Source organism: Trichoplusia ni, chromosome 14 (genome assembly GCF_003590095.1).
Source record: "Trichoplusia ni isolate ovarian cell line Hi5 chromosome 14, tn1, whole genome shotgun sequence".
NCBI classification, from domain to species: domain Eukaryota; kingdom Metazoa; phylum Arthropoda; class Insecta; order Lepidoptera; family Noctuidae; genus Trichoplusia; species Trichoplusia ni.
In genome coordinates this window covers 3924816-3950823 of record NC_039491.1, presented here as the reverse complement: position 1 = coordinate 3950823, position 26008 = coordinate 3924816, and the positions used below count along the sequence as shown (strand labels likewise).

The 26008-nt window shown below is 32.7% G+C and overlaps 3 protein-coding genes across 9 annotated transcripts in view; 1 reads left to right on the top strand and 2 right to left on the bottom strand.

Moving 5' to 3' along the window:
* Positions 1 to 4388: 4388 nt before the first annotated feature.
* Positions 4389 to 9629, bottom strand: LOC113500425. Its single transcript, XM_026881216.1, has 3 exons — positions 8951 to 9629; positions 8631 to 8832; positions 4389 to 6620 (listed from the first exon to the last, which is right to left on the bottom strand). Exons 1-3 carry the CDS (start codon positions 9195 to 9197, stop codon positions 5864 to 5866), a joined length of 1206 nt encoding a protein of 401 aa, XP_026737017.1. The 5' UTR covers positions 9198 to 9629; the 3' UTR covers positions 4389 to 5863.
* A 329-nt stretch (positions 9630 to 9958) lies between these two features.
* LOC113500426 (geranylgeranyl pyrophosphate synthase) lies at positions 9959 to 20021 on the top strand. The gene is made up of 8 exons (XM_026881217.1): positions 9959 to 10111; positions 10524 to 10678; positions 15519 to 15663; positions 16183 to 16303; positions 16551 to 16690; positions 17161 to 17263; positions 17625 to 17752; positions 18211 to 20021. Exons 1-8 carry the CDS (start codon positions 10067 to 10069, stop codon positions 18310 to 18312), a joined length of 939 nt encoding a protein of 312 aa, XP_026737018.1. The 5' UTR covers positions 9959 to 10066; the 3' UTR covers positions 18313 to 20021.
* Positions 20022 to 23030: 3009 nt separating this feature from the next.
* Positions 23031 to 26008, bottom strand: part of LOC113500422 (tropomodulin-1) — a 69905-nt gene continuing 66927 nt past the window's right edge. For all 7 annotated transcript variants that reach the window (XR_003401199.1, XR_003401200.1, XR_003401201.1 and 4 more), the window contains one exon: positions 23031 to 24973. The gene's annotated coding sequence lies outside the window, so the exon portion shown is untranslated. The remainder of the gene's footprint in view (positions 24974 to 26008) is intronic.

Here is a 26008-nt window from a genome sequence, read left to right as displayed (position 1 = left end):
TTTTTCTTTTCTTTTATTATTTTTCCCGATCGTTGGCGGGGGGATTGTCAAAGTGGACGTGTACATGGCGCTGCACAAGAAATACTAATGAACTGAACATGAAAAGATGCCATTGCGAGATTAGTTCAAATTCGAAGATGGTTTTTTTGGTTGCGAGGGACACCGAGTGCGAAGTGTAATTTTGCTGTAAATGTGTGATATTATTTTCGAATCGTTGTTAAAATAGATAGGGCTTCTGAAGCCTGCGATGTATTTAGTGTTAACTCCGGGTGCTTTGACGATTGTGGACTCTCATAGTTTACTATGTTGAATGTATTAGATAAGATACTTTAATCGGCTGCACCGCACCACGCGCTCACAAACAGTTCAAACAAGCATTCGGAAGTGCAGTTGGTTAGAGGTCCTTTTTTAGAATTTATTAGGTATTAGTTAACATGCCTCACCAACTAGAACCATTACAGTACGTCGAATAGTAATAAAACGTAAACGCAATAATTACTACTAAAATACAAGATGTTTGATGAATATATTACGAATACCCCACGAAGTCCGCTACGCGTCACACGCACGCAACAGCACCAACATTATTTATATTAATACCTAATAATTAATAAATACCTCAATTTTACTGATAGTGAGTAATATTTGAAAGTATTAATTTTTTTATCAAACATCCTGTACATAGATATCTTTATCACGATCACATAGAAGTCATTTCATTCGAATAGAATAGGCAAAACCGGCCTTAATTAAAAGTACTACATAGGTTAATGTAACATTTTTCACGAATATTCGAATTTCTGGTCCAGTCCGGAATATTCGAAGAGTGACTTCGTGAATAATCCAAAGTATGCGGTTTGAGAATATTCGAATATGTGTGTTAAAGTCAACCTGTGGTCATTTCGGTCCAAAAACGGAAATAGCACAGTTACCCTAGTTCGTAAAGGAATTGAATGCAAACATACTGCCATATTTTTGTAATGTCACTACCTACGTTATCCATAGAGCAAAAATATCCGAACGTAAAAGTACAAAAAATTAGGCCCTGTGTAAATGAATATTGCTGGGACATAAATGTTATAAAAGATAATGTGTATTAATATAAGTGCTTAGTACAAATGTACTAAGCGGCACACTCGTACCTGTGCTAAGGAGAGTGAATATCTAAATGCAAAGGGCTCACAAAGAATAAATGTCTTACCTACATAAGTTAGTTACACATAAATACCACCGGGCGTAAAGAAAATTGTAAAGTTATGAGATGGTTGTGCACGATAGAATATTATTTATGTAATTAAAACTAATCGGTCTGTCCAAATTATTTAATTAATTGATCAAAATGGCTTATTCGGCCGAGTTGGCTCCGCCAAAGAGTCAGCCAACGAAAGGGGCGAGTTGGCGACTAACTGACCACCTCCCACAGCCGAGTATAGTGGTTTAGTTGTAATTTGAGCTTGGTACATCGGTAAGTAGTGACCTATGCATGGAGCCCTAGCCAAACTAGGTACCTAATATTTAGTGTACCGCCGCGAGCTGCATTCGACACTCAATTTTTAAAATTTTTAGCTAGAATGTTGTAAATAGTCAAATGTAATTTTGTATGTTACATAAGAATTTTTCAATATACGTCTCCTTTGCATTAAAATAGAAGGCTACGGTTACATTAAAAAAGTTTATATTCAAATACTATCGTGTGTAGTTTGTTGTGAATTAGGCTTCGATGTCACTGTATGCTAGTTAGGTATAGAGTTCGGACGTCTCATTGTAAAAATGTAAAATACACGCTATTGATTTGGGATTAAAATATGAATGTTAAATAAGTATTAATATTAAATGACGATTTTTCCTTTAATATTTTTATACAGCATTACAATATATTTATCGCAATTAAAAGTTTATAGAGGTGGGTCAGTGTGCAATTTAAAAAAAATAGTGTTTAAAATTGTATAATCGCCTTAACGAGAGAGAATATAGCTGAGTCCTTCTGCGTGTGTTTGCTTGACGTCTATTGTTACCATTATTGTTTAATATGCAATGTGTATGTACCGTATGCATGTCACACGATGTAACTTGTTGCTAGGTGATACCTAAGTGGCCGTATTATCTTATAAGAGTAACGCGTCTGCGGGCGCGCGGTTGCCATACCATTTCGTTATATTCTAAAATCGATTATTTGATATTAAGCGGGTGTAAATTAAAGTACAAAATTGTATGACGAAGCTGGTTTAATTTACGAATGATAGTGGATGTAACTTATGAAAAAATTAAATGGTAAGCTTGATGTTATGTTACTTTAATTTACACCTGTCATATATAATTGTAACAAAGTGTCACGGTTAGTTTGTTTAATGCAATTTTAATAGATATAATGCAATTTGTATTTAAACCAAATTTATACGAACTATTTTGAGTGCGCAAGTATAGTGGTGGTGATCTAATCGTCTTAGCTCTTCGGATTAGAATAAATTATATCTCGACAAATGGCACGTAACGCAAAATTTATTATATTAATGTCAAAGAATATGGTCATGTCCACTGAAGAGTAATAAGAATATATTCTACAATTAGGACTTAATTTTAAACGCGTAAAAATATTATTCGTGTTTATCGTTGTAACCGTTAAATTCAAATTTAAGCCGCTTAGTTGTTGTACTAAGTCATTTATACAGTTTGTAACCCTATAGCAATATTTATCCACCTATAATCTTTGTTTGTATGGCTAGTGCTGTTGCCTATGTTATAGACATTACACTTCAGCGGACAAGACTTGAGAAGACGACGGTAATTTAGATATTTCCGCAACCTGATGTTTCTCTCTACGATTCAACGACTTATCTTAAAATCTACGAAATCACTAGATCGATAATTATACAAAAAACACTAACTAAAATGCCTACTAAGCATAATTAGTAATCCATGTTCTGTGTGCATTAAAATCTTAGAATTAACAACATTGTTGACTATTGCTAATAGCTTGAGGTTGTTATCGTTTTTAGAACGGACAAGGTGAATTTTTCATGTATTATATATACGTATATATAAATCTTAACGCTCTATAACGAATGTTCGCTAGACCCTTTTTGTAAGCTGACGCCATCTAACGTGTTGTTACACTAGTCCTCTCTTATTAAAGTAGTATCAATATATTAATGATGGCTGTGAGATAAAATATTGTAACAATTTAAATTTATATTGTGTAAATGAAGAGATATTAAAATAGCAACTTAACCAAATGCTCTATCGCAACGAGTCAAGATTCTGACAAGTTTTTTTTGTCCTAATATCAGGTTGGTTTTGATTCAAACCTATGTCATAAGGCATAAGGTTTAAATTAGCACCAAAATATGTTTTTGGTTTCTGATAATTGGGGCTGTATTATTTTGGCACTGTGTATTCATGCATGACATAGTACGTATGCAAGGTATGGTACTAAATAGTAGATTTTTCTTATTTATGCTAAATGCGTATTTATACATTCAAATTTCTGTAGTTAAAGCATCTTGCTTTTATATTAAACAATCAGTCAAAATGACACGCTCATGGACATTACAGAAATAACATAGTTCAATAGAATACCAACTATGGCGTGCAAAGTACACGGTGCCAAGGTTAATCAATCTACCGTTTGAAAGAATGGCGCAAAAGACATCTCTAAACAACGGGTTGCCACATTATGATGCATTTTTGTAACGACTCTATCAAACTAAATTTGATAAAAATAATTCTAAATTCAAACCTAACGTTCTTCCTTGAAATTGCCTAATAATTACCTAAACTTTATAATATTATATGAAGTTAACGATTGGTTAATATTCTGACTGGCAACCCATAATTCAAGCTCACAGCTTTCTCCGCAGTTGCTCAAACTCTCAGCGTAATAACCCCATGTTTCACTGCTTCTAGTTATCCATTTACAAAACCACCATATGACATATGATGTTACATCTCCCATGAACAAGGCCGTCATTTTGAGCACCTACCTAAACAAAATGGCGTCCACCACGGGTTATGTAATATTATCAGACTGTTTGAAATGTATCACACCACGAAAACAAATTATTTAATATTGTTGATGTTGATTGTTAATAAAATGCAAATAATGTAAATATCAAAATAAATTCTGTATTTGTATTTGACAACATGTTTTATTGAATCACCATGAATGAGCGTTTTCGAAAGGTAAGTATCATTTGTGAATAATGATCCAATTAAAATTTGTCCTTGAAAATGCCGATGGAAGAGACACGAAAAACTGTAACAACTAAATGAAGAAACCCTTATATTATTTGTGCAGTACAATCAAGTAAAGCATATATTTATGTTTAAGCAGACAGAAAAACCCCCAGACATGGAACCCTCAGGAAAAGGAAATCAAAAATAGACACGCATACTTTTAATACAAAATATATTCATAGTGTCATAGCATTCAAATCTCAACTGAAACAAACAACTAAACATGTACCTATTTACATTCGAAAAATCGTGCTACAAAACACAACATTTAATCACAAATTCATTTGGTATACCTAAAAGTATAAAGACTAGACCGCAATGAATCGTAATGGATGGTTTTTAATTATGTTAGTTTTGAGAAGAGTTCTTTAGTACAACCAAAAAGCATACTAAATTGTTCACTCCATTTTCATTCGAGTCAGTGATTTGACATTTCAAGTGTGAACATGAAAGGGCAAAAAGGAGCACTTTTTGCCCTTTCATGTTACCCATTGCATCATAAATACTACTGCTGCTTAAAGTGTTAACTATGAAAGCAAAAAAAAGGTTTAAAAAAACGTACTCGAAACAATCACTAGTTAAATACAGTTTCATTATTTTGCCGTTTGACATCAGCACTGGTCAAATTTCTGACTTGAATTAAAAACAGATTAAAGCAAGTACTTCATACATAGTTCGTACTGATATGTTTCTACTAAAGAACTCCTCTAAAGCCTTTTTTTAATACTAAGATAAAGTTGGTTCGCATTTTCTAGTGCTTAGAAAAGTGTTTCAATATTGCCTCAATCTAAGAACGAGTTTGTTACCTGTCATGAATGAGATTATTTTACAAAAATATTCTACTATATTATTTACAATAGCTTTATCTACACGTGGCTTTACAATTAGTGCCATATAATTTAATATTAAAGATAGGAAAAAACACACTCTGTGTACAGAACATGTTTTATTGCCAATCCAAGTAACTACCAAAAGTGTTAATAGTTTTTCAAAGGATAGATTCTACATCAGATAGAAAATACTCTAATTACATTAAATGGTTTTCCGTATACTACTCCATAAAAATTTTACAAAAACAAATTATCTCCATTTTTAGCACTACTGTCATCTCTTCAAAATACTTTTGTAATAATCTGTAAAGCTACGTATGTGATAATTTAAATCATGAAGGTGGTGATCAAAAATTCTAATTAAACAATTTCAAAAGTTATGACAAACAAACATGATTTTAAGTATCAAAAATACTACTAATATACTAACTTCGACAAGGCAAGGTCAAAAGTAAGGGTAAAGTTTTGGTGTGAAAAGATCAATAGTTGACAAGTGTCTACACGTCAATGTTGACTGGACTTTATTAATAAGTAATCATTACAAAGCACAGTCGATAAACATCACAAACACGTATTTTAGTTTTCAGAATTTGGATCGTCCCATCCGACCCCAAAGAATTTGGGAACATCATAAGTACACGCTGTCTTAATCCAGGTTTCTCTTTAGTTGAATCACAGAATTCTAAAGCCGCCATGGTGCTTTACATTGCTATCAACATAACACCAATAATCATAACCTTGTTTTGAGGATTCTAGTAAGAATAGAGATCACATTTCTTTATCGACATACCACATACCTGTCAATTATGTTTCCCTCTATCCAACTGAAATAAAGTCTTCGAAACGGCTCTCCTAGTTTTAACGTAGTGCTTCTTAGCTGAACCAATAGTAACTTTTTTCTTCTCTTCCTCTAATAAGAGTGGCGGCAAAGAAACTTTCCTAATGTTGTAATGAGGCGAAATACCATTCACTGTTCTCGAAACATCATTTTGAGGTATCTCTGGTGTGCATATAGGTTCTAATCTAGCCAAATCTCTGTGGCGGGCAGTAACAACTCTATTATTCATTAGCGCGTTACGTTCTGATGCACTCAAAGCCGTATTCCCATAATTTCTAGTGTCTAAGGAAACAAAAGACTTAGCACTGTTTCTATCACAATTTATAGACGAGTCTGGTCTGGGGTTCCGCATCCACCTGGACGATGCTATTTCCGATCGCAAAATCGATGGGTTCTGTCGTTTCCGGTATGACGGACTATGAATTTGTATCGGCGTAATTTGGAGGAGAGAGCAGAACGAGTCGGGTAGATCTGTGTCGTCATTATACAGCGGGTAGAAGGAGACCTTTTCTCTCGATAATTTCTGTTCACATAAGTCTTCAGCGATGGAAACTCTGGGCGAGTTCTGCGGTGTGACGTCAGTGCTACTCTGTGACAGCCGCTCCTCGCTCTCGCTAAACTCTTCGTAGTCGCTGTAATGCATCGCAATGACCTCATCATGTTCAATTTGTCTGTACGATAATCGTTTATCAGGTAATTGTATCGCTTTACCGACGATTCTGAAAATCAATATCCATCGATTAAAAGTATTACTCATATCCAAAATTAATAGACACTAACCATGACAAATGACCTTACGACATGTTTTTCTATTGATTTTATTTTGTAGATGGCTGCTATAGCTTTGTCCTTCTCCTTCTTCTTGCAAAATTATATCGGACACTAAGACACGTGCGCTAGCCCGACGAGAAAACTTAATACTGTGTTCCCTAAATGTATTAACCGAACAATTCAACTAACATTACGATTCATAATTAGATTGTTTGCATTTTGGGCTATTGCCTACATTTCGTAAAATACAAAGCACGGCTGATAAAGGATCACAATTGCGGCCTTGGCCACATTACCCCAGTTTAAAAATAATAAGTAGGTAATAGTTTGTTGTATGCTAAATATTTATTTTTACAGAGACCTAGTAAGTTTTCTCAGGTATAACTAAAATAAGTGAGTTGAATAATTAGGTCGATTAACTTTCACATATTTTTCATTGTGAAAGCATATTGTACGTTTTGTAAAAATATGTAAGTAGTTCTTTAGCACTTTGCTTACTACAAGACGTTCAAGTTTTTTATACTTAGTTAGTTTTTTTCAGCATAGTTCTATTCCCAGGCCGATGAACCGATTACATAAAAAAGGAAGCTAGCTAGCACTGGACGCGGATGGCGGAGGACAGGGTGCTATGGCTCTACTCGGGGGAGGCCTATGTTGAGGCCTTCGATAGGCTGAATTGATTGATTCAATGCAATATTTAAATTTATTCTAGCATTAATTTACAACTTGTGCGAATCGTCACCCGCCATTTCAGCCAGACGGCCGGTCGGTTTTGCTTGATTGAAAGTTTATGGTTCTGTTTTTGCTTTCACTTTAAATTCGATTCGATTCCAAAATGGTATCAAACCAAACCAACATCGCGTAGCGATCTAGTGTCATCAGCGTTGTTAGCTGTCGTACGAGCATAGTTAAAACTCGTGCCACTGTTTAGCACTTGTGTCTAAATCGATCTCAATTTGTAGTAAGCCTACTAAGCTATGCCATCTGCCTGCTCATCTGCCTTATCAGGTGGTGTCTCTCAAACTCCTATTCTGTCTCTCACACTATAATTTAAATGGCTATTCACATCTTTTTTCTCACAAGGATTATCACATCTTTTTCTTTCCATATAATCCAAAGCAACATCCTTATAAATTATTAGTTAAAAATCATCAATCATTTATTTTGTTTTATAAAACATAGCCCTTTAAAGAACTGTAATTTTACTACAACACAATACCAACATATTACAAGTCTTTACTTTCGTCATATCCAGTATGTCTTAAAAATTTCCATACATAAAACATTTATTTAATGCCAGTAATTTACACTTAATTCTTTTATTTAAATTTAGAAAACTTTTCACTATTTTAAATTCAAGATTATGCTGAAATTCATAGACACAATAAATTTGTTCTTTCTTCACCATCCTAGTTCAATATATTATTATTGAGATTTTTACATAAAATATGATGTTGAATAAAACAATTTTTAGCCTGTTACCATGACCCACATTTCATACAAGTGTTAATTAAGTCAATTATAATTGAGCTTTTAACCCAGTCACATGAAATAGCACCCTAAAAATACCAGTAGAAGAAGTTGTTCAAGCTTTATTCTAAAAAAATGAAATCCAAATCAAAAGGCCTTTGAAAAATACTAATGGATACAGTTATGCATTTTCAAAATGTAATTCTATTGTAATGGACTGATAGAAAACAACAAGGAATACTTGTTCTATCCTCAAGAAAAGTTTGTCTAGCAGATCCGCTGCTACACTGACTGAGAAACTTACTGATGGGACAAAGACATCAACAAATTATTTGAAAAGAGGTTTGAACATTTCTGTGAATAACCTTCATCAAGCAGTTTAACTGAATCAATGCTAAATTATTGGATTATTAGGATTGATTCAATAAGGATGATAACTATGAAAGTAAGTCACAGGGTACACCAATAATAAACTAAATTATTCTTACCTGAGCTGAGGATGCAGCTGCCTCCATTGTTTGCATTCATCAATAATCTGTGGCCTAGTGGTTTTCTCTCCATCTTCATTGTAAAGAGTCCTCTCAATCCGTTCCCACTCTGCCGCTAGGGTTTTAGTTGCTTCTGCTGTACTCCTACGCAAAGCTGAGCCGGAACTACTATCACTCTCCTCGCTATGGAAATCTGGTGTTCCTGGAATAGATATATAAGAACATTTTTAAGATTTACTTTAGTAAATTGATGAGGCAACCATGCATAGTTTTAGGCTTCGCATGAAGCATTGTTATTGATAGGATCTCTACAAGTTTACCTGTCTCACTCTCCGAGAAAAAGTCAGAAAACGGTGTTCCGGCTCTCTCCAAACTATTCACCATATACGGCTGGACTTCAAAAGAGTAATTCAAATTTCGATTCACGAAATTACTAGTGTTCGCTGACAAAGGCGGCAGTTCTTGTCCAGAACGGTAACCAAACTTCTGTTGATTAATATTTGGCAAACAATCGATTAGTTTACTTATGTTTTTCTCTCGTGCCGATAAATAATTTCGTGCAGACATAATCAAAACTGATGCAGTACAGCTAATTCTTGTAAATCCATATTTGATTCTTTAGCGAAACCGTGACTAATTTCTTATTTCTCATTTACTTACTGAATAATTTATTGGTACTTTATTATTTGTTTGGAAATTATCAAGTATCAACACAACAGAAGAAAAAATGAAAATGTCATATTTCATCCCCTGCAATGTCAATATTGACAGACAACAGTCAAACAAACAAGGCAGCACTCAGGCAAGGAAAGGATTGAAAGTCGGGCGCAGTGAAAAGTCAACCTCAATAATTGTAACCTTTTAGTAAAACTATTATTATTAACATTTTTACGTGTAATACCTTAAATTGGTATTATGTCCAAAAGTTTCTACCAAATTTGTTGAACATCGCCATTGTTCGACAGACAGACATAACATAATTAGTAAACACTGAAATAAAAATAGAAACTAAGCAATTAGCACGAGGATTGTTATTTTTTATTTCGACTTTCTCTTGTTTTCAATCTTTTAGCAGTTTTGTTTGTAAAATTCTATCATGGAAAACATTATTTAGAAAATCGATGAATTACGTTTTTGCATTGTTTAGGTAAGAGTCCTATTTGAAAAAATGAATAATTCAGTTAGTAAAGCCATATTAATTAACCTTTTCGTAAAATTCGTGAGTGTTATCGAAAAGTGACGCCATCACAATCACTATTAAAGTCGGAGTATTTTGTGAACGCATTTATTCGTTATCAACTGTCAGTCAGAAAAACTGGTGGTGAGGCATCACATGTCAGTGTCACTGTCAGTCAAATCAGGTTGTTCGTATTGATCGGTGTGCAGTGTGAAGATAAATTATTATTGAATTATAAATAAAAACAAGTACAATAAAGATGTCTAAAATTGGTACAAATACCGGTGATAACAATCAAGATGAGGTTAGTGTTATACTTTATTTTTGTCCATATAATATATTTATTTCATGGTTTTGCCGCCTTTATCATTCGCAATATGAACTTATATTTGTATTTATTGTTTTATTTTCTGAGTTTAATTTTTGCTTGGAATTAAAAACTATTTCTTTTCATTGTTATTGAGTGGTTAGTGTTAATTAAAAAGTTTAAATGACGCAATGCGCCAAACTGCGAGGTGACGACAGTAATATACATTTATATTTAGATACCTACTAATGGTTGTGTATCAGAATAAGTGAAATATTTACTGCATCAATAACGTAGTTGTTGACGTTCTAATAATACTAAATACGAACTTCTAGGGTTTATAAACAATTAAAGTAAAATTTTAATTAAGTATTTTTTTTAATTAATAACTGGAAGTAACTTGTTACAGAAAATTCTTATGCCATACACTTATATCCAACAAGTACCAGGCAAGCAGATAAGACAAAAGCTTGCATCAGCGTTTAATTACTGGCTGAAGATCAGTGATGACAAGCTCCGAGCTGTGGGAGATATTGTGCAGATGTTGCACAACTCGAGCCTCCTGTGAGTATGATCAAAATGTAAAAAGATATCAAAAACTTACAATTATTCATTTAAAATTAATGAAGAGGAATAGAGGAAGAATGTAAGAATCAAAAGTCCTTAGTTTGGTCTTTGGAGGCCTCAAGTATCAACAACAATAAATGGATTGAATGAAATTTCTGTAAAATGTACACGACATAATGCACACCACAAAGTATAGGATTCAACAAAGAAAAATAGTTACATATCTTACTAATAGCTAATGATAAATATTGTATGAGACCGGAAAATCTGAACGCAAATGTCTTTTTAACTAAATCCTTAGTTGAGATTTACACAATCTAGTCTTTTTTAATTGACCTTTACATAACAAGTATATCTTATTGATCTATAGTTGCTGTTTGAAAATCTGCAGGCTATGTCATCAAGTCCTCCCAAATCGCAGCATACAGAGATAGACATATGGTAATGAGGCTTAATATATGTCTTGTAATAAGAAAGAAATCATTATTAAGCACTTTAATAGATCTAATTGCATTCCTACTATACACAGTAATGTCTGAATTGACAGAGCTGTCTTTGTGTGATACATTAATATTGGTCTACATTATTAAATGCCCAAAAATTAAGTATCACCTGATCCTACTACTATTATAAAGGCGAAAGTTTGTAAGTATGGATGTATTAATGTTTGTTACTCTTTCACGTAAAAACTACTGAATGGATTTGAATGAAACTTTACCACAATATAGCTTATACATCAGAATAACACAGGCTACAATTTTTGAGGTTTCTATTGTGAGGTCGTAAAAAAACTCATTTTTTGCGCTTACATTGCGAACGCTGACTGAATCCTACAAGATAGATAGAAGGCAGATAGATAGATAGAAGGCAGGTATAAATTATAACTTATATCTTCTAACCACGCGGACGAAGTCGCGGGCAACAGCTAGTTATTTAATAAATGTATGAATTACGAAATAATAGTATTATTATTATTTAGTATAACACACTAGCAGCTAATTAGCTGATGCATGTGAACCAAAGAGCTTTTTTTCCAATCTGGGTCAAATCTTTGTATCAATGCCTTTGAAAGCCTGTTTGTGTATCTATTTTTTTATATACCATGCTCATAATAGCAGTAATACTGCAACAAGCAAATAAGTGTTTCATCTTATCCAAAAATCTACTCAGAGCCTTTTAAATAAGTTTTACATCTGGATATTATTCTGTAATGGGTTTAATTTCTGTTAACACAAACTTTGTTACGTGCTAATTTCTAGCTACCTCCTGGCCTATTCATACAAAATATGTTCCATGCCCTATTTCCAATACGGAAATACACTATTGTTATTCAAACAACATGATTTACCATTCCATTTAAACTATGTAAATAACACAATTTGTAGGTAGAACTTAATACCATTATGGGTTTCTATTTTGAATAGCAACACTGAATTAGTACAATCGCCAATATACATAGTATTTACGAATTACTATACGAATACAATTTACGACTTTATTGCTTTGTCAGAACGGTGAAAGTACAAAATAACGTGATAAGGGTAGTTGAATGTTAGCTTCGAGAGAACCGAGAGTCTATACAGATAGACAGATAGACTCATTTATACAGAGTGATTTTTTTATCATCGTGTATATACAACATGCTTTTGCTATTTTTGCTTAAACTTGTGTGATTTGTTAGGTCTTTATCTTATCTACGCAAATATGTAGTCTTGGTCCATTCATGAAAACTAACATTAAACAAAGTTTCGTCTAAATCGTGTTAGTGCTTTATTCTGTAAGTAAATTATACCTTTCGTCATTTTGTCTTATTTTTTAGCTTTCGAAAGTTTCGAAGTCAATTTTACTTATCTGACTATCTTGAGATATGTCAAAACGAAGCCAGGGGTCAGTCTCTTTTAGTCTTCTAAAATGTGTCAGACAATAATTAAAAGCAGTGCATTGTGTAAAGTTTTCCCTTTTTGTAAATTAACCACAGATACTCTTATGTGAAAAGATTACATTCCATATAAGAATAAATTCACAATAACAAACAAGTATTATTTCATTAGTGTTATTCTGAGTATATTGCGGTATGATAGACATATTTGGGACCAAAATAAAGGTCACTAAGCTCTATAAATGTACAGAATCAACCTATAGAACCTAACAAGGCTAAATAATTACAATGATAAATATTTTCCTTATTTCCTTAACGTATCTCTGTCATCATTATAAATAAACATAAGAGTGTAGAATTTTAATAGAAATACACTATAATAGTGGCAATGAAACGGAGGTTGTTTCAAACGCTTTGCATTTACTTATTTTAACATGTACCTATGTATCCTCTGAACTAGTCTGAACTTAAATAGGTCGGTAAGACTTAGGTACAAAGTAGTACAAGTCTTAGAAAGTAGCCTAATGACAAATAGCATTTCAAGAGCTTCCGACTTCGGAATTACGTATCGGACAACAGCAAAACTATTGAGCAAAATATGCACAAGTACTTTAAGTATTAAATAAACCTTTTTGGATATCAGCTTAATCTCAGAATATTTAAGTCTGAAATTGATACTCCTGGTAAAGTGTAGGTTGTACACTTAGTTAGAAAATAAACACTTTGACTTTGACTTCTAACCTTCCATTACTAGGTCTGTCGATGTTTATCATGGATTGCTTTACCCGTGAATTCTTCTTTAACATGCATGGTTCTTCTTCATTTCTCTTAATCATGTTACAGTGTCAAACACCGGTTACCGCCAACCCAGCAGGATACGATAGAAATAACATATTTTGATGCGTGAGTTTGAATATTATTTAACTGATCGGTGATTGGTCACTTCGGTCCTGTTGGGTTGATTCGGTGGTCGGATATTGGTGTGGATTTCAAGGGAACGGGAATCACATCTTTTGGGATCCTGTATGTTAAGTAGGTAATACTCTTACCATAAAAAGACCTCCTTTGACATTTAAATAATGATTAAGGACCAAAACCGGTGTAATTTTTCGGTCCATAGGGTAATTTTGAAGCACAGTGCAGATAGAAAACGGTTAAAGTGCGCACGCGTGTCTTCATAATTAGTACTTTTTCATGGTCATTACCAAATCGTTTCTCTTAATGAGTATAGATTTTTCCTAACTAAAGTCTCACAGACTTAACTTCATATACCTAAATAAGAAAGTGATATGGAATTCCATCGATTTGCATTACGAATTATGACACAGCCATGAGCCAAGTCAAAATAGACATTTCACAAGTAGGATCGGACTTTACATATTTATTATTTAATGGTACAATAAAACCTCCATTACGATGTTTTTAAACCACCATTTATTAGGCTCAGACCAATTGCAAAGACTTCCAAACATTTAAAGAATCAAAATATTCAAAACATAATTTAAGTCTTTATTCCCAAATATCATGCAACGATAATAATATCTAGTCGTAAATACCATCCTTAATCATAGAAACGGTGCGTTATTTCTGTACATAAAAGCAATCCTTCTGATTGAGCATTTATTTTCGAATTTAAAATAAATTACTGTTTTATTTTTATGAACAGTTTACACTAGTTTGTTTTCTCCAAAAATATGATGACTAATGAGAATACTTAGCGTATTCAGTTATTTAAATTCAGTGATGAGATGTCATAAATTAAGATATTATGGAGAAATTGTTAGCACACGCACAAATTATGAAGACCTTGTTATTTTAGGTGTATTTACTATTCCGAAGTGCCTGAGTATTTGAAACATTTATTTTAGTCCATTTTCTCCTATTAATAAGGTAACTAAATCTCTAATCTAATAATATTGGTTAAAAAATGCTTAGGTTTTGTATCTAGATCTTCTTTATTGTCAATTTAAGAATCTCTGTAGGTTTCTTATTCCATTTGAATATTATTACTTTTTTAAACTTATAAATCGTTCACCTTCAGATTTCTTTTTCTTTTTAATGTTTTTTATATATAAGGGGTTTTTAGCCACACACACGGATAACCTTCAGATAAATGATTCGTCTAACTGCATAGCTGCCGTTAAGATCTTAGATTCAGATATTTGATATAACAATGCAAAAAACATTAATAATAAACTGTTTTAATCAAAACAATGTCAAATGACGCTGTTAATACAAAATAAGTACATTGCAACTATAAATAGTGCTTATTTTTAGAATAGCTATAACGCTATACAGAATAATCATGCTACTATGGAAGTTCGATAAAAATCTGACACGTGCTGAGTTCTTACAAATACGTAGAACAAAGGACAAACGTTGTTTTCGTATGTAGATCGAATATTTTCAAAGGATACGGAGCAAGGTTACGTGTTTAGACAAAGACATATGATACGCTAATAGTTGCCTACGCACTCGCTAATCTGGTATGTCTATTATGTCTAACAAAATATGCAAATTCTTCTTTATTTCTTCCAAAATGTAACTATGGCTGGATAATTTGGGTGTTTCAAATTTATACATTCGATTTTTGTTACTCTTTGATAAATTAGAATAGGAGATTTAAATGCTAATTTTTTGCAGTTGTGTTTAGGGAAAATTTTGGACTTTTCACTTGTAAGGAATAAAATAAACTTGTTTAATATAAACTTTACCTTTTTGTGCAACTGTGGAAGAAACAGCTCTCGCTATCCTCACTCCAAGCGTACTCATCCAGATAATGGAAACTGCAATCCAAACCTATATAGAATATGTAGACGTCTTGTAATAATGATTAATGTTCTGGTTAGATATATTGCAAAGGAACTTTCTGTTTATTCTCTTTCGGTAACATCAAATGTACGATAGGGTGTCCTCATTTTAATAAATAAACGTCACACAAGATACGTTTTCGCACAGGATTGATGACATTCAGGACAATTCGATTCTCCGTCGGGGTATACCAGTGGCGCATTCCATCTATGGTGTGGCGAGCACCATCAACGCGGCCAACTACGCTATGATTGTGGCCCTTGAGAAGACGCAGGAGTTGGGGCACCCTATGGTAAGAAAACCTCTTATATATTTGTGTTAGATCGTTCTTTTTTGAGGCTATTTGCTATGGTGTAGCAAGCTAGTCAGTTTCTGAGGACTGCGGGCGGCAGAACTGAGACTTCGTAGATGTTTTCCTAGCTCAACCTTATCCTCACTTACCTCTCGAGGTGACTAGCACTTGTGCGTACACTATAAGTAAGATATTAGAGGAAAGTCCACTCCTTCATAATAGAAAATTCTCGAGCTCACTTACATAGAGACCTAAGTGTTGAAGGAGAGTCTTAAATTAGGGCCAAGTTTGTGCCCAGGTAACAGTAGAGTTCATTAATAAACCACCTTGACACGAGCTCTTATCATTAGAAGGCTAAAGTTATGTTTTTGCTTAACAACTTTGCACTTTCCTCGAACCGGTTCAACGCTGAAAAATACAGTCTCAATTGCCAATTAAATTAATTATCAGACGTACACGACTAAATTCAGTTAATTTACTCAGTTGGTGTTCGTTAATTAAAAAGTATGTTACTAACAGGCCACAAAAGTGTATACGGAGCAGCTGTTGGAGCTGCACAGAGGTCAGGGTATCGAGATATACTGGAGAGACAACTTCCAGTGTCCTTCTGAGGAAGAATACAAGGAGATGACCATCAAAAGTAAGTTTCACTAATATCAACACTTTTCTACGCAGATTTACCTAACGCTGGGACGTATCACATGGTTAGACAGCTGTCAATATACTCCTAAAAATAATAATTGATTATACGATTGTAGGGTACTCCCAAAGTAGGATCCCGATTTAATGTTCCCGTGGGATCATTTTCGAGTGGGTTACAGTTAGTTCATAATGTAAGTGTGAAATGTAAGTTTAAATTTACCTAGCTATTCGGTTTGTATTTTCAGAAACTGGCGGTCTTTTCATGTTGGCCATACGTTTGATGCAGTTGTTCAGTGATTACAAGTCGGACTTCAGCAAGTTGTCCGCCATTTTAGGATTGTATTTCCAGATCAGAGACGATTACTGTAATTTGAGGGTTCAAGAGGTAATTTTTTTTTCTTTAAAATATTCGCCCTTCTTTGTGACCTACTTTACTTAATGATATAACTATATAACTTTGTCTTTATTTTACAAAACTGATAAAGTAAACAGTCATTCCTTTGTGCCATTGTTTATTTGAAGGGAAATTCAACATGAGTCAGCAAAGATAATATCTTAGTAATCACTTACCGATAAAAAAAATATCCTATTTATCACTAACACGTTCAATAATGGGACATAATATAGGTGACTGTGTTACAACAAGTTTTTACATGTAGGTATGGTCAGCAAGGGCTGTTAATTAAAACCAGTTTCAAAAGGTCTTTATAGAAAGTATTTGTAACTTCACTTTTACAGTTATCATATACCTAATTGTTTGTCATAAAGCAATTTTGTTCCTAATTGAAACACTTCCCGTTTGTAATTTTTATACCGACTGTACCTACAGATTATTGAGATTGTTTTTTTTCTTAGTACACGGAGAACAAGAGTTACTGCGAGGACTTAACGGAGGGCAAGTTCAGCTTCCCCATCATCCACGCCATTAAGAACCCTGAGAACGACAACCAAGTGCTTCGTATCCTTTTTCATCTACAACATATTTTTAGATAAATAGACAGGTATGGTTAGATATCATGTGTAATCCGAGATTAATATTGACTGCAAGGTTTTTGTAATCATTGCCAGTCCCAAGAAAATCCCCTTTCTTGCAGGAATAAAACATAAATGACTTCTCAGATGTAAAATAAACATAATGATTTAGCTTTTTGCACTAACAAGCCAATTAAAATGTGTCTCCTTGATTAAACTTAAAAAAATAGCTTCAAACAGACACAATTAATTTCACAAGTACAACATTACTCAGAAATGCAAACATTTTTAACTAACAGTCAAAACCTCCACAAACACAAATACATTTCCTTAAACAAGTACTTTAGACATCTTGCGCCAGCGCACAAGAGACATAGAAGTCAAGAAGTACTGCATCACGATACTGGAGCGACTCGGCAGCTTCGCGTACACACGGGACACGCTGCAGAGATTGGACGAAGAGGCTAGGAAAGAGGTTTGTTTACTTTTGGTTGTGCTGACACTAAAACAACTTTATCTCAAAGTACTAAGGTTCATTTTAATAATTCTTCTGGGTTATTCTGTTATGTAAAATGGTCAACCGCGCTATAGTAGTGCTAGGAAAGTTAGGAAAATGAACCTTACTGGTATAGAATAAATGTTGTGTTAATGTTACTAAATATCTTGTACTCGATTAAGTAATCTACCAGTAACGGAGTAGGATTGTTGGTGTACACAACTTTTGAGTAATTATTTGTACGAAATTTTCTGCTATTAACTTTAATCGAACAGACATAAGTAAAATGCAATATTTCAACTAAGAGTGCTTACGAGATACATTTGCAGAACAATGTTATTCATGTTTTTGAATTTACCCTGCAATCCACTTATCAACCTTTAGCACCTTTCTGTTTCTTACATACTCTTTACTTAGCCCTACATAACATATTTCAGGTTGCGCGGCTCGGCGGTAATCCCCACTTAGAAGCTCTTCTGGACGACCTACTGAGCTGGCGACGAGACGAGTCCCTCGAGAAAGTTGAAAACAACAACTAAATCAGAAACAAAGATTACTTGTACGCGTAACTAGGATATGAGGGAAACGCAGAAACAAATACACATTTTAGTTGACTACCGGTTTGTAGAACGCTGATCAACACAAAAACCTGTCAAATATCATGATGAACGCAGTAACGTACAGGTTTTATATCCAACCAATCTCAGAAATGGGAAGGACCTACATACTGATAGTGCTGCCAAAGTCACTTCATTTTTTAATAATACACAGAATCGTCCTTAGCTGCATTAGAAACATGAAAATTTATCAGCATTCTAGAAGCCGGAGGTTTTGTTTTGTATTAAAAGATTATTTACTTATTTCTCGGGAACGTTGCAATAGTGAATAGTACACAAGCTTCTTTAGTTGTATAGATAGATTGTAGTTTGTTTTTTGTATAAATTTGTTACGGGCTCATATTACTTTATCTGAATAATACGAATGGCGTGGAGTACCGTTCGTCAGCGGTTACAAGGTAAAGTCTACCTTATGTACTTTAGAATAATGACTAATATTGTCTTAAAAAAACCTTATCTCTAATGGACGGCCTTCTACGCATACGAGTGTTTATTAGTAGTTTATTTCTTGTTTGGATTCTTACCGCTTTCCTAGTTACGCACATAAGTAATTACATTCAATAGATTCAAAGTACGAAAGACATCTATTTTTATTACTTTTCATTACAGACTTCATCAATAAAATAATTATATTCACTAAATATTTCGAAAATTAATAACAGTCATCAAAACTTTGTGAAAAATCACACCACCTTTGATTTTATGTATGGCTATTACTCAAATTTGAAGTGTTGCCAGCACGATAAGTCTGTAGTGAAAAGGACTTGCAATATATATATGTTTTAAATTATTTTGTATATTTTTTGTAATGCTGATTTTAGTTTTTAATCATATAATTTAATTGGCTTTTATGGTAGACAAGATTTCAAGGCGATATTTGTGTAAATATTTTTTTAAACAGTTATAATACGTTTACATTCCGAACGTAATGTTAGAACGGTGGAAGTAAGCTTAAGTTTTAAAGACTAGAATTAAAAGACGGCGTTACAAGATTATTTGATTCTTTATCTTTCTTTTCTTTGAAGTATTAAATTACACAAATCAGCCTTCCTTATTTAATAAATGGTAATAAGCCTTTTTATTCATTGCAATTTCATTTTCTTTAAATTGACGGTTTATGACGTCATAAAACTGTATTACACAATTTATTGCCAGCATTGTTTATGAACTGAAACAAAGGGACGTTAGCAACAGCAGTGACTAACTACCGTTTCCCACCAAAAACAACACCTAACTGTGATATAATAGATGCATTGAATTATTACATCTTACTTTTAAAATGCACGATGTACGGCCTAAGGTTTAGGCATCTAATTTTGACCTACAAAGTATTAAATACTTTAATAGGAATATAAACTAAATTTTGGTGAAAATGTCACTTGTCAATGTCACACAAATGCTGTTCATCATCCGATGTCGCCGACTGTACTATTTTGACCAGTCAATTTTTTTTGAAAAATACTGTAGGCAATGTTCTTGTGCTTATGCTGTCAGCGATCATACTGCCATAGTCACTAATATCTAAGATCGCTACAGTATTTAATATATTTTAATGAGTTTAAAATACTTAATCGCTTTGTACTTATGCGCAATGAATTCTTAAATAGCTTTCCAAAATTATAATAAAACTATTGTTACGGTTTTTGTGATTTTTATTTCTACCCGCATATTAAAAAAACAAATTTAGAAGCGGTAACAATGGTTTTATTTCTCTTAATTGGAGACGAATATTAATTTAGAACTATGATTTAAAAAAATTGCTATGAGTCACATGCCATCTGGCAGAACCGAATCGTGATTGCAGCAAAACGCGATGATGTTAACGATGGAAGTGCGACCCGCTCTCTTTATCACTCTAGTAATTGATATTTCTCAGAGACAGAGAATATCTGTAGACTGCGATTCGGTGATTGGCAGCTGGGACTTAACACACAGTCTCGATAGGTTATGCTTTTTAAAAAGTACGTAGATATTTAGATTGTTCGCATATAAGTGCAACACATATGTATTACAATGAAATTAACATCGATTAATTAGTTTTACATAAATTAATAAATTGTAGAACAAAATTTTAGGTTTAAAACTTAAATCACTGTAATTAAAAAATATCGACCAATTTAATTCAATCATTCGAGGTTACAGTAGAACAGTAAAATGAAATTATAATAATTACAACTAACAGAAACAAAATTGTATTATTTTCTTTTTTTTACAAATATTTGTTCATTTATTAATTAGAGGCATTTTATGCTTGAACACAGGAGAAAGTTATGGAACTCTTTCATAAAATCAACTGATTGACGGTAAAAGCAGCATCAAAAACCGCTTGCAATAAAAATGCGTAATTTAATGTACGTCATTAAAAAGGTCTGGTGGCAATATGCAAGGGTCATAACACCAGTCGATCGATAATATCTATAAATGTTAAATAGATATTATATTTCTTCATAACTGTTGAATGCAATTATTCACTAGTCAATGTTGCTTAGCATTTAAATTTTGCATGACTAGATGCCTTTATATTTCTCAATATTGTAATTTAAGGATTGATGTGAAAGTTAATGATAACAGAATTATAGTTTGTTTAATTAATAATTTAATCATAATATTGTAAAGTATTTCTTTTAACGTTTAAATGTACTTATAGTTATGTAAATTGATTAGTATTGTTTTCTCAAATTATTTCACTTTGTAAAAATATTGATATAATTTATTGTGCCATCAAGTGAAAAAGCTAACATTTTAATAATACGTATTTGTGTATTTTCAATTAACATTCCACAAAAATTAGAAACATTTCAGGTACCTAATTAATGTATTAAAATTATAATTATTCGATAGTTTTTGGATATTTTTGGTAGATTTTAGATATAGCTTAGTACTAGAAAAGTACTTAGGAAACGCTAAAAGGCTAGCCAATAATGACAATAATAGCTTGTAGCGAGTTTTAGAAAATATTGTATTGAAGTTTATAATCTGGCGTTAGTGAAGTATTGAGGTAGACATCTTGTTTTAATCTTGATACTTTTTTCAGTAGCAAGCTTGGTTATCAAATCTCAATTCTTCTCTATGAGGTAAGGCCTTTTCCCAGTTGTGGGCAATCCTAGGCTTGTATTTATACTTGGTATAAATGACCAAATGAATAATTAATTGCTACTTAAAAATGGCCTCTTGTAAAAACCTCCTAACACTTACGGTTTTCTATACTAAATGATTGTGAATCTTGTAAAATTTCTAACTGTAGATAAGTTATCATTTTTCTTAGTAATCGAAAGTTTAATAAATTAATTCATGATTGATTATGAGTTTTTTTAATTTTGTTATGTTGTTTTATTTTTATAAATATATTGTTTTACGCGTGACTGTTGTTTTTATTTCGCTTCTTATTTTGGAAATCAATATTTGTGCTTATTCTCTGTTTACCAGATTTTTTTGGTCCAACCTTATCGAAGTTGATTTGGTACATTTAATCTAACTCCTTTGTTGTATTAATTGTATGTTATATACTTATTGGCTGTATTTTATTACTAGATTATCTTTATAATGCCTTATTTAGCTATTTCTCTCACGCTTTGTCTTCCAAATATTGACAATAAATTAGCATTATATTTCAGATTACCTTATTAATTGAATAGAATATCTCATATTCAAGATTGAGCGAATCCCATTGACTCGTTTGAAAGCTGGTACCGTTATATGGGTGTCAAGCGAGTACAGTTTAGATTAATAAAAAATGTCTAATCTATTATTATAAGTTGGTATAGCCAGGTTCTTCATAAGTCACGGGACAAAAATCAAATGATCTAAACATTCCCTTCGACGAAAGTAATTTTAACAATTCGCTGCTTTGCATGGATTACATATCACACAATTTAAAATTTTAGTAGTTAAATCTAGATTATTGATTTATAATTTATTATTATAATTTGTCGAAAAAACAATAAAAAAATGATGACACTGTCAGAAAAGGAGCCCAAAACATGTCTGCGCGTATTTGTCTATTTGTCTTTAAGTTTGGTGCTTATTTATGCAAAGGAGCGATTTGTAAAAATATACATATTCGTTTGAGCTCGGTTATTGCACTGTTCCCTTTTTGACGAATACTAACGAATGGGTATTTTGTTTTACAAGGGATAAATATACGACTAAAATGAAATATAGAGTGAACAACTTGAGTTCGATAATTCATGTCTTACGGTATGAACTTCGGCTACGTTTCTAAGGAGGTAATCAAATCATATCTACTATACGTAAACATAGTTTTGCATCTCAATTATAAGAATTACTACAAAAACGAAACTGTCATCGAAACATATCTAACGAGTCAAAAATAAAGCTTTGTGTGAATGAATAATGGTTTTATTTATATCCCAGAAGCGACGAGACAGGGTGGCTGTGTGCCAATTATCATCCAGTGGAGCATGAGAAAAAAATCAATAACGGCTATTTCTACACGTAAAATATTTCAGAAAGCTATTATTGTACTTATGTAATGAATTCTAGAACTGTTATAAGACATGATTACGTACTTGACACGTAACTTTTTATATCTTGCAGATCAAGTCAATAAGACTTCTTCCTGGATAGGAAAATATTTCTGTGTAAATACTTGTTAAAGGTTGCTGAATAAAATCCTGATATTAATGTATGTACTTTATTAATATTTTTTACATTTGTCACAAAACTACAGAACTGCGACTCTACTAGTCAAGGTTTTCGATGGATCAAAATGCTCCTGAACCGTAATATATCAACATAAATAAAACTAATCATTACAAATTAAATTATGATTTATATTAATTTATTTTTTTCATAAATCGTCACAATAAAAGAATATTACATTTTAAAAATCTAAAATCATATACAAATAATCTCTCTTATTGAAACTAACAGACGAAAAAAAATCGAAGCAGATTTTTAATGGAAAATATGATGTCTGTATCACAATGTTATGGACACTTAGTTCCCCAGTAGATTCACTAAATATACATAAAGTTACATTTTTAAGCATTTTTTTTGTTTCAAAAAAGCAAAAGGTTACGTTATAAAAAGCTATTCATATCAAAAGCTTCAGTACACCGCTAGACCATAGCTACGATCGATTATCTAAATACAAAGATTCCACCAAAGGCGCATATCGAAAGTTTACTAAACAATGCGAACAAAACCTAGTGCTTTATTGAAATATTTAAAGTTACGCTCCATTGACGCAGAACATGGCTTCTCTCTGTAAAGTTGATTGTATACCTCTCTATAACGGTTAAGACAACTCAAGTTGGCAAGTCATAAGTAATCAGTCATTTTTTAAATGTTATCTAAACATTGAAACTAAAAATTAATGTGTCTTATTAGTCAAACAAAATAAATTAAACGGTCAAGAAAAATATATGTACATTTGACTTGCAAAACTACGTTAAATTAGTTATATTTGTGATGCCCTTTCCCTGCTTTTGAGTATCCTGACCGGAAATCCATTTTGTCAGAGTATTCCAGCTTAGAAGGCTCATAATCTCCAGAATCAGAATCGGACAGCTGACATCTGACGATGTCAAAAGGACAACGTAATTAATAAACTTTTATATAAAATGACAAACAAGATACACATTTTCACATTGAAGGAACTTTACAATGCCGCAACATAATTTCATACGCGGTATATGTGAGGTAGGTAGGTTGCTTAAAATGGCAGCAAAAAACAGCTAGTCACTAAAGCATCTACCGCTCCCAACTACCGAAACGACCACATTGTGTCGTTATTAATACAATTTTAGGGCTACCCTTAGTAGGTTTAAATTAAAAAGGTTATTCACTAAGCGTCAAATATAAGAGAAGCATGTTTCGCATTAATGGAATGTGCACATCTATAAAATATATTACAATTTAATATCATAATAAAATTAATACGAATTCATTAGCACACTATAGTAAGAATTAATAGTAAAACGTACGTCATTCACGCTATACACAGGAATTGTGATTTTATCATACTGTTTTACTAGTGATGGTCCTGCCATCATGCTAGTGATGTTAGTCGATAATTCAACCTATCGATATAAATACCGATAGCGAATTCAATGGTAAAATATCAATTCTTGTTTGCACACAACATTCGTCATCAGATGTACCATTATTTTTCTGCCCGGAGAAGTTCGATGTAATTGTATATATTTGACAAACATTTTGTATAAGTAAAAAAATAAAATCTAAAAAAATATTTTTTGAATTCATTCTTGTCAATTGTTGTTAAAAATAAATCTTCTTCAAAAATGTTTTGTAAAGTTGGAGGCTTAATTAAGGTGAACGCAGACTTGGTTGCAACGCAGTCATTGCTTTCCGGAACTGCGGCGCTTGTATAGGCGCCAGGTTACAAAGAACTTCATATAGATAGGTCAGTTCGGTGCGAACCAAGTCTAGCTTGAACTTAAATTGTATGTGTTGATAAATATATTCAATGACAGCGTTGTGAGCGGGCGTGCGGTGCGTGGCCAGCGAGCGCGAGCGGAGTGGGCGGCGCCTCACGGGATCCAGCCCACCACGTAGCTGCGGCTGCGGGTGAACTGGGTCAGGCGGCGGATGCGCCCGCCTGCAACATCACGATACACTTACTTACTACTAAAATATACACATTTTACAAAACTTCTTCATAGTGCAAGGCAAGTTTTTTTTAATAATAAACTTTTCACGTGGAAATTGTAGTTTCTAATGAAATCCAGACGCCATTTTATTTTATCGTACAAGAATGTAATCTATGTCAAATGAAATCTGTTGTAAAGCAATAGATAAGTAGTAAAACCATGTTTTATACTAAGTGGCAATTTTCTATATACTATCTGCTAAAATTATATGACTAAGTGCATATATTACTAAAGCAAATAAGACGCCGTTTCAAATTGCTAAATATGTTAAAATTGTATTCGATATTGAAAATACATTATACGCTGTACTCTATATTATAAAAACGATATATGAAATCTTATTACACGTTAAATAAAAACCATATTATTAATAGGATTTTCAGTCAGTAATAGTTTTAAAAAGTACAATAAAATTAAAATTCAAAGCGAAACATATCTGTACGAGTTCGTCAGAGATTAATCATTTTTACCAAATTTTTAGTTCACTCTCATTAAAAAAAATGAAATATAAACTTTGGTTCTTATTTTTCATCAACATCAGTAATATAATTTTATATTAGTATTGGATAAGGTGTATAAATGCATTTGGGTGGCATACATATCTGGGTATAATATGCATGGAATAATGCAATCATGCTCAATTGGGTATATGGGTAATAGTGCTAGATACACACATTTTGCTGCCAGGTTGCTAAAAACCAAAGAAAGCTGCTGAAAATCTACAAAGCGAAAGAAATACAATATACCCAGTCTCATTACAAAATTGAATTACATGATTTTTGAAATGCCAATACAATGATTTTGTGATATGATCAGTGGGTCTTTTTAAACGCTGTAAGTAGCTTAACCTTTTACTAAAAAGTAAAACCAAATTTATTAAAGAAAATGAGTTGCAAACATTCTTTTTTGTCGCAAATTCAATTTGATCATCAATTTGACAAGTGGCCTAAAATTCCATAGCGTATAAAAAGACCCATGACATG

Bases quoted from the DNA above. Each gene is read 5' to 3' on its own strand.
- LOC113500425 (XM_026881216.1), bottom strand. From the start codon at position 9,197: ATGTCTGCACGAAATTATTTATCGGCACGAGAGAAAAACATAAGTAAA. The intron at 8,833-8,950 runs GTAAACTTGTAG...TATCTATTCCAG, and splicing joins TTTCTCGGAGAGTGAGACAG to GAACACCAGATTTCCATAGC. The intron at 6,621-8,630 runs GTAAGAATAATT...ATTGATTTTCAG, and splicing joins CAGCTGCATCCTCAGCTCAG to AATCGTCGGTAAAGCGATAC.
- LOC113500426 (XM_026881217.1), top strand. From the start codon at position 10,067: ATGTCTAAAATTGGTACAAATACCGGTGATAACAATCAAGATGAG. The intron at 10,679-15,518 runs GTGAGTATGATC...GTTTTCGCACAG, and splicing joins TTGCACAACTCGAGCCTCCT to GATTGATGACATTCAGGACA. The intron at 17,753-18,210 runs GTTTGTTTACTT...AACATATTTCAG, and splicing joins ACGAAGAGGCTAGGAAAGAG to GTTGCGCGGCTCGGCGGTAA.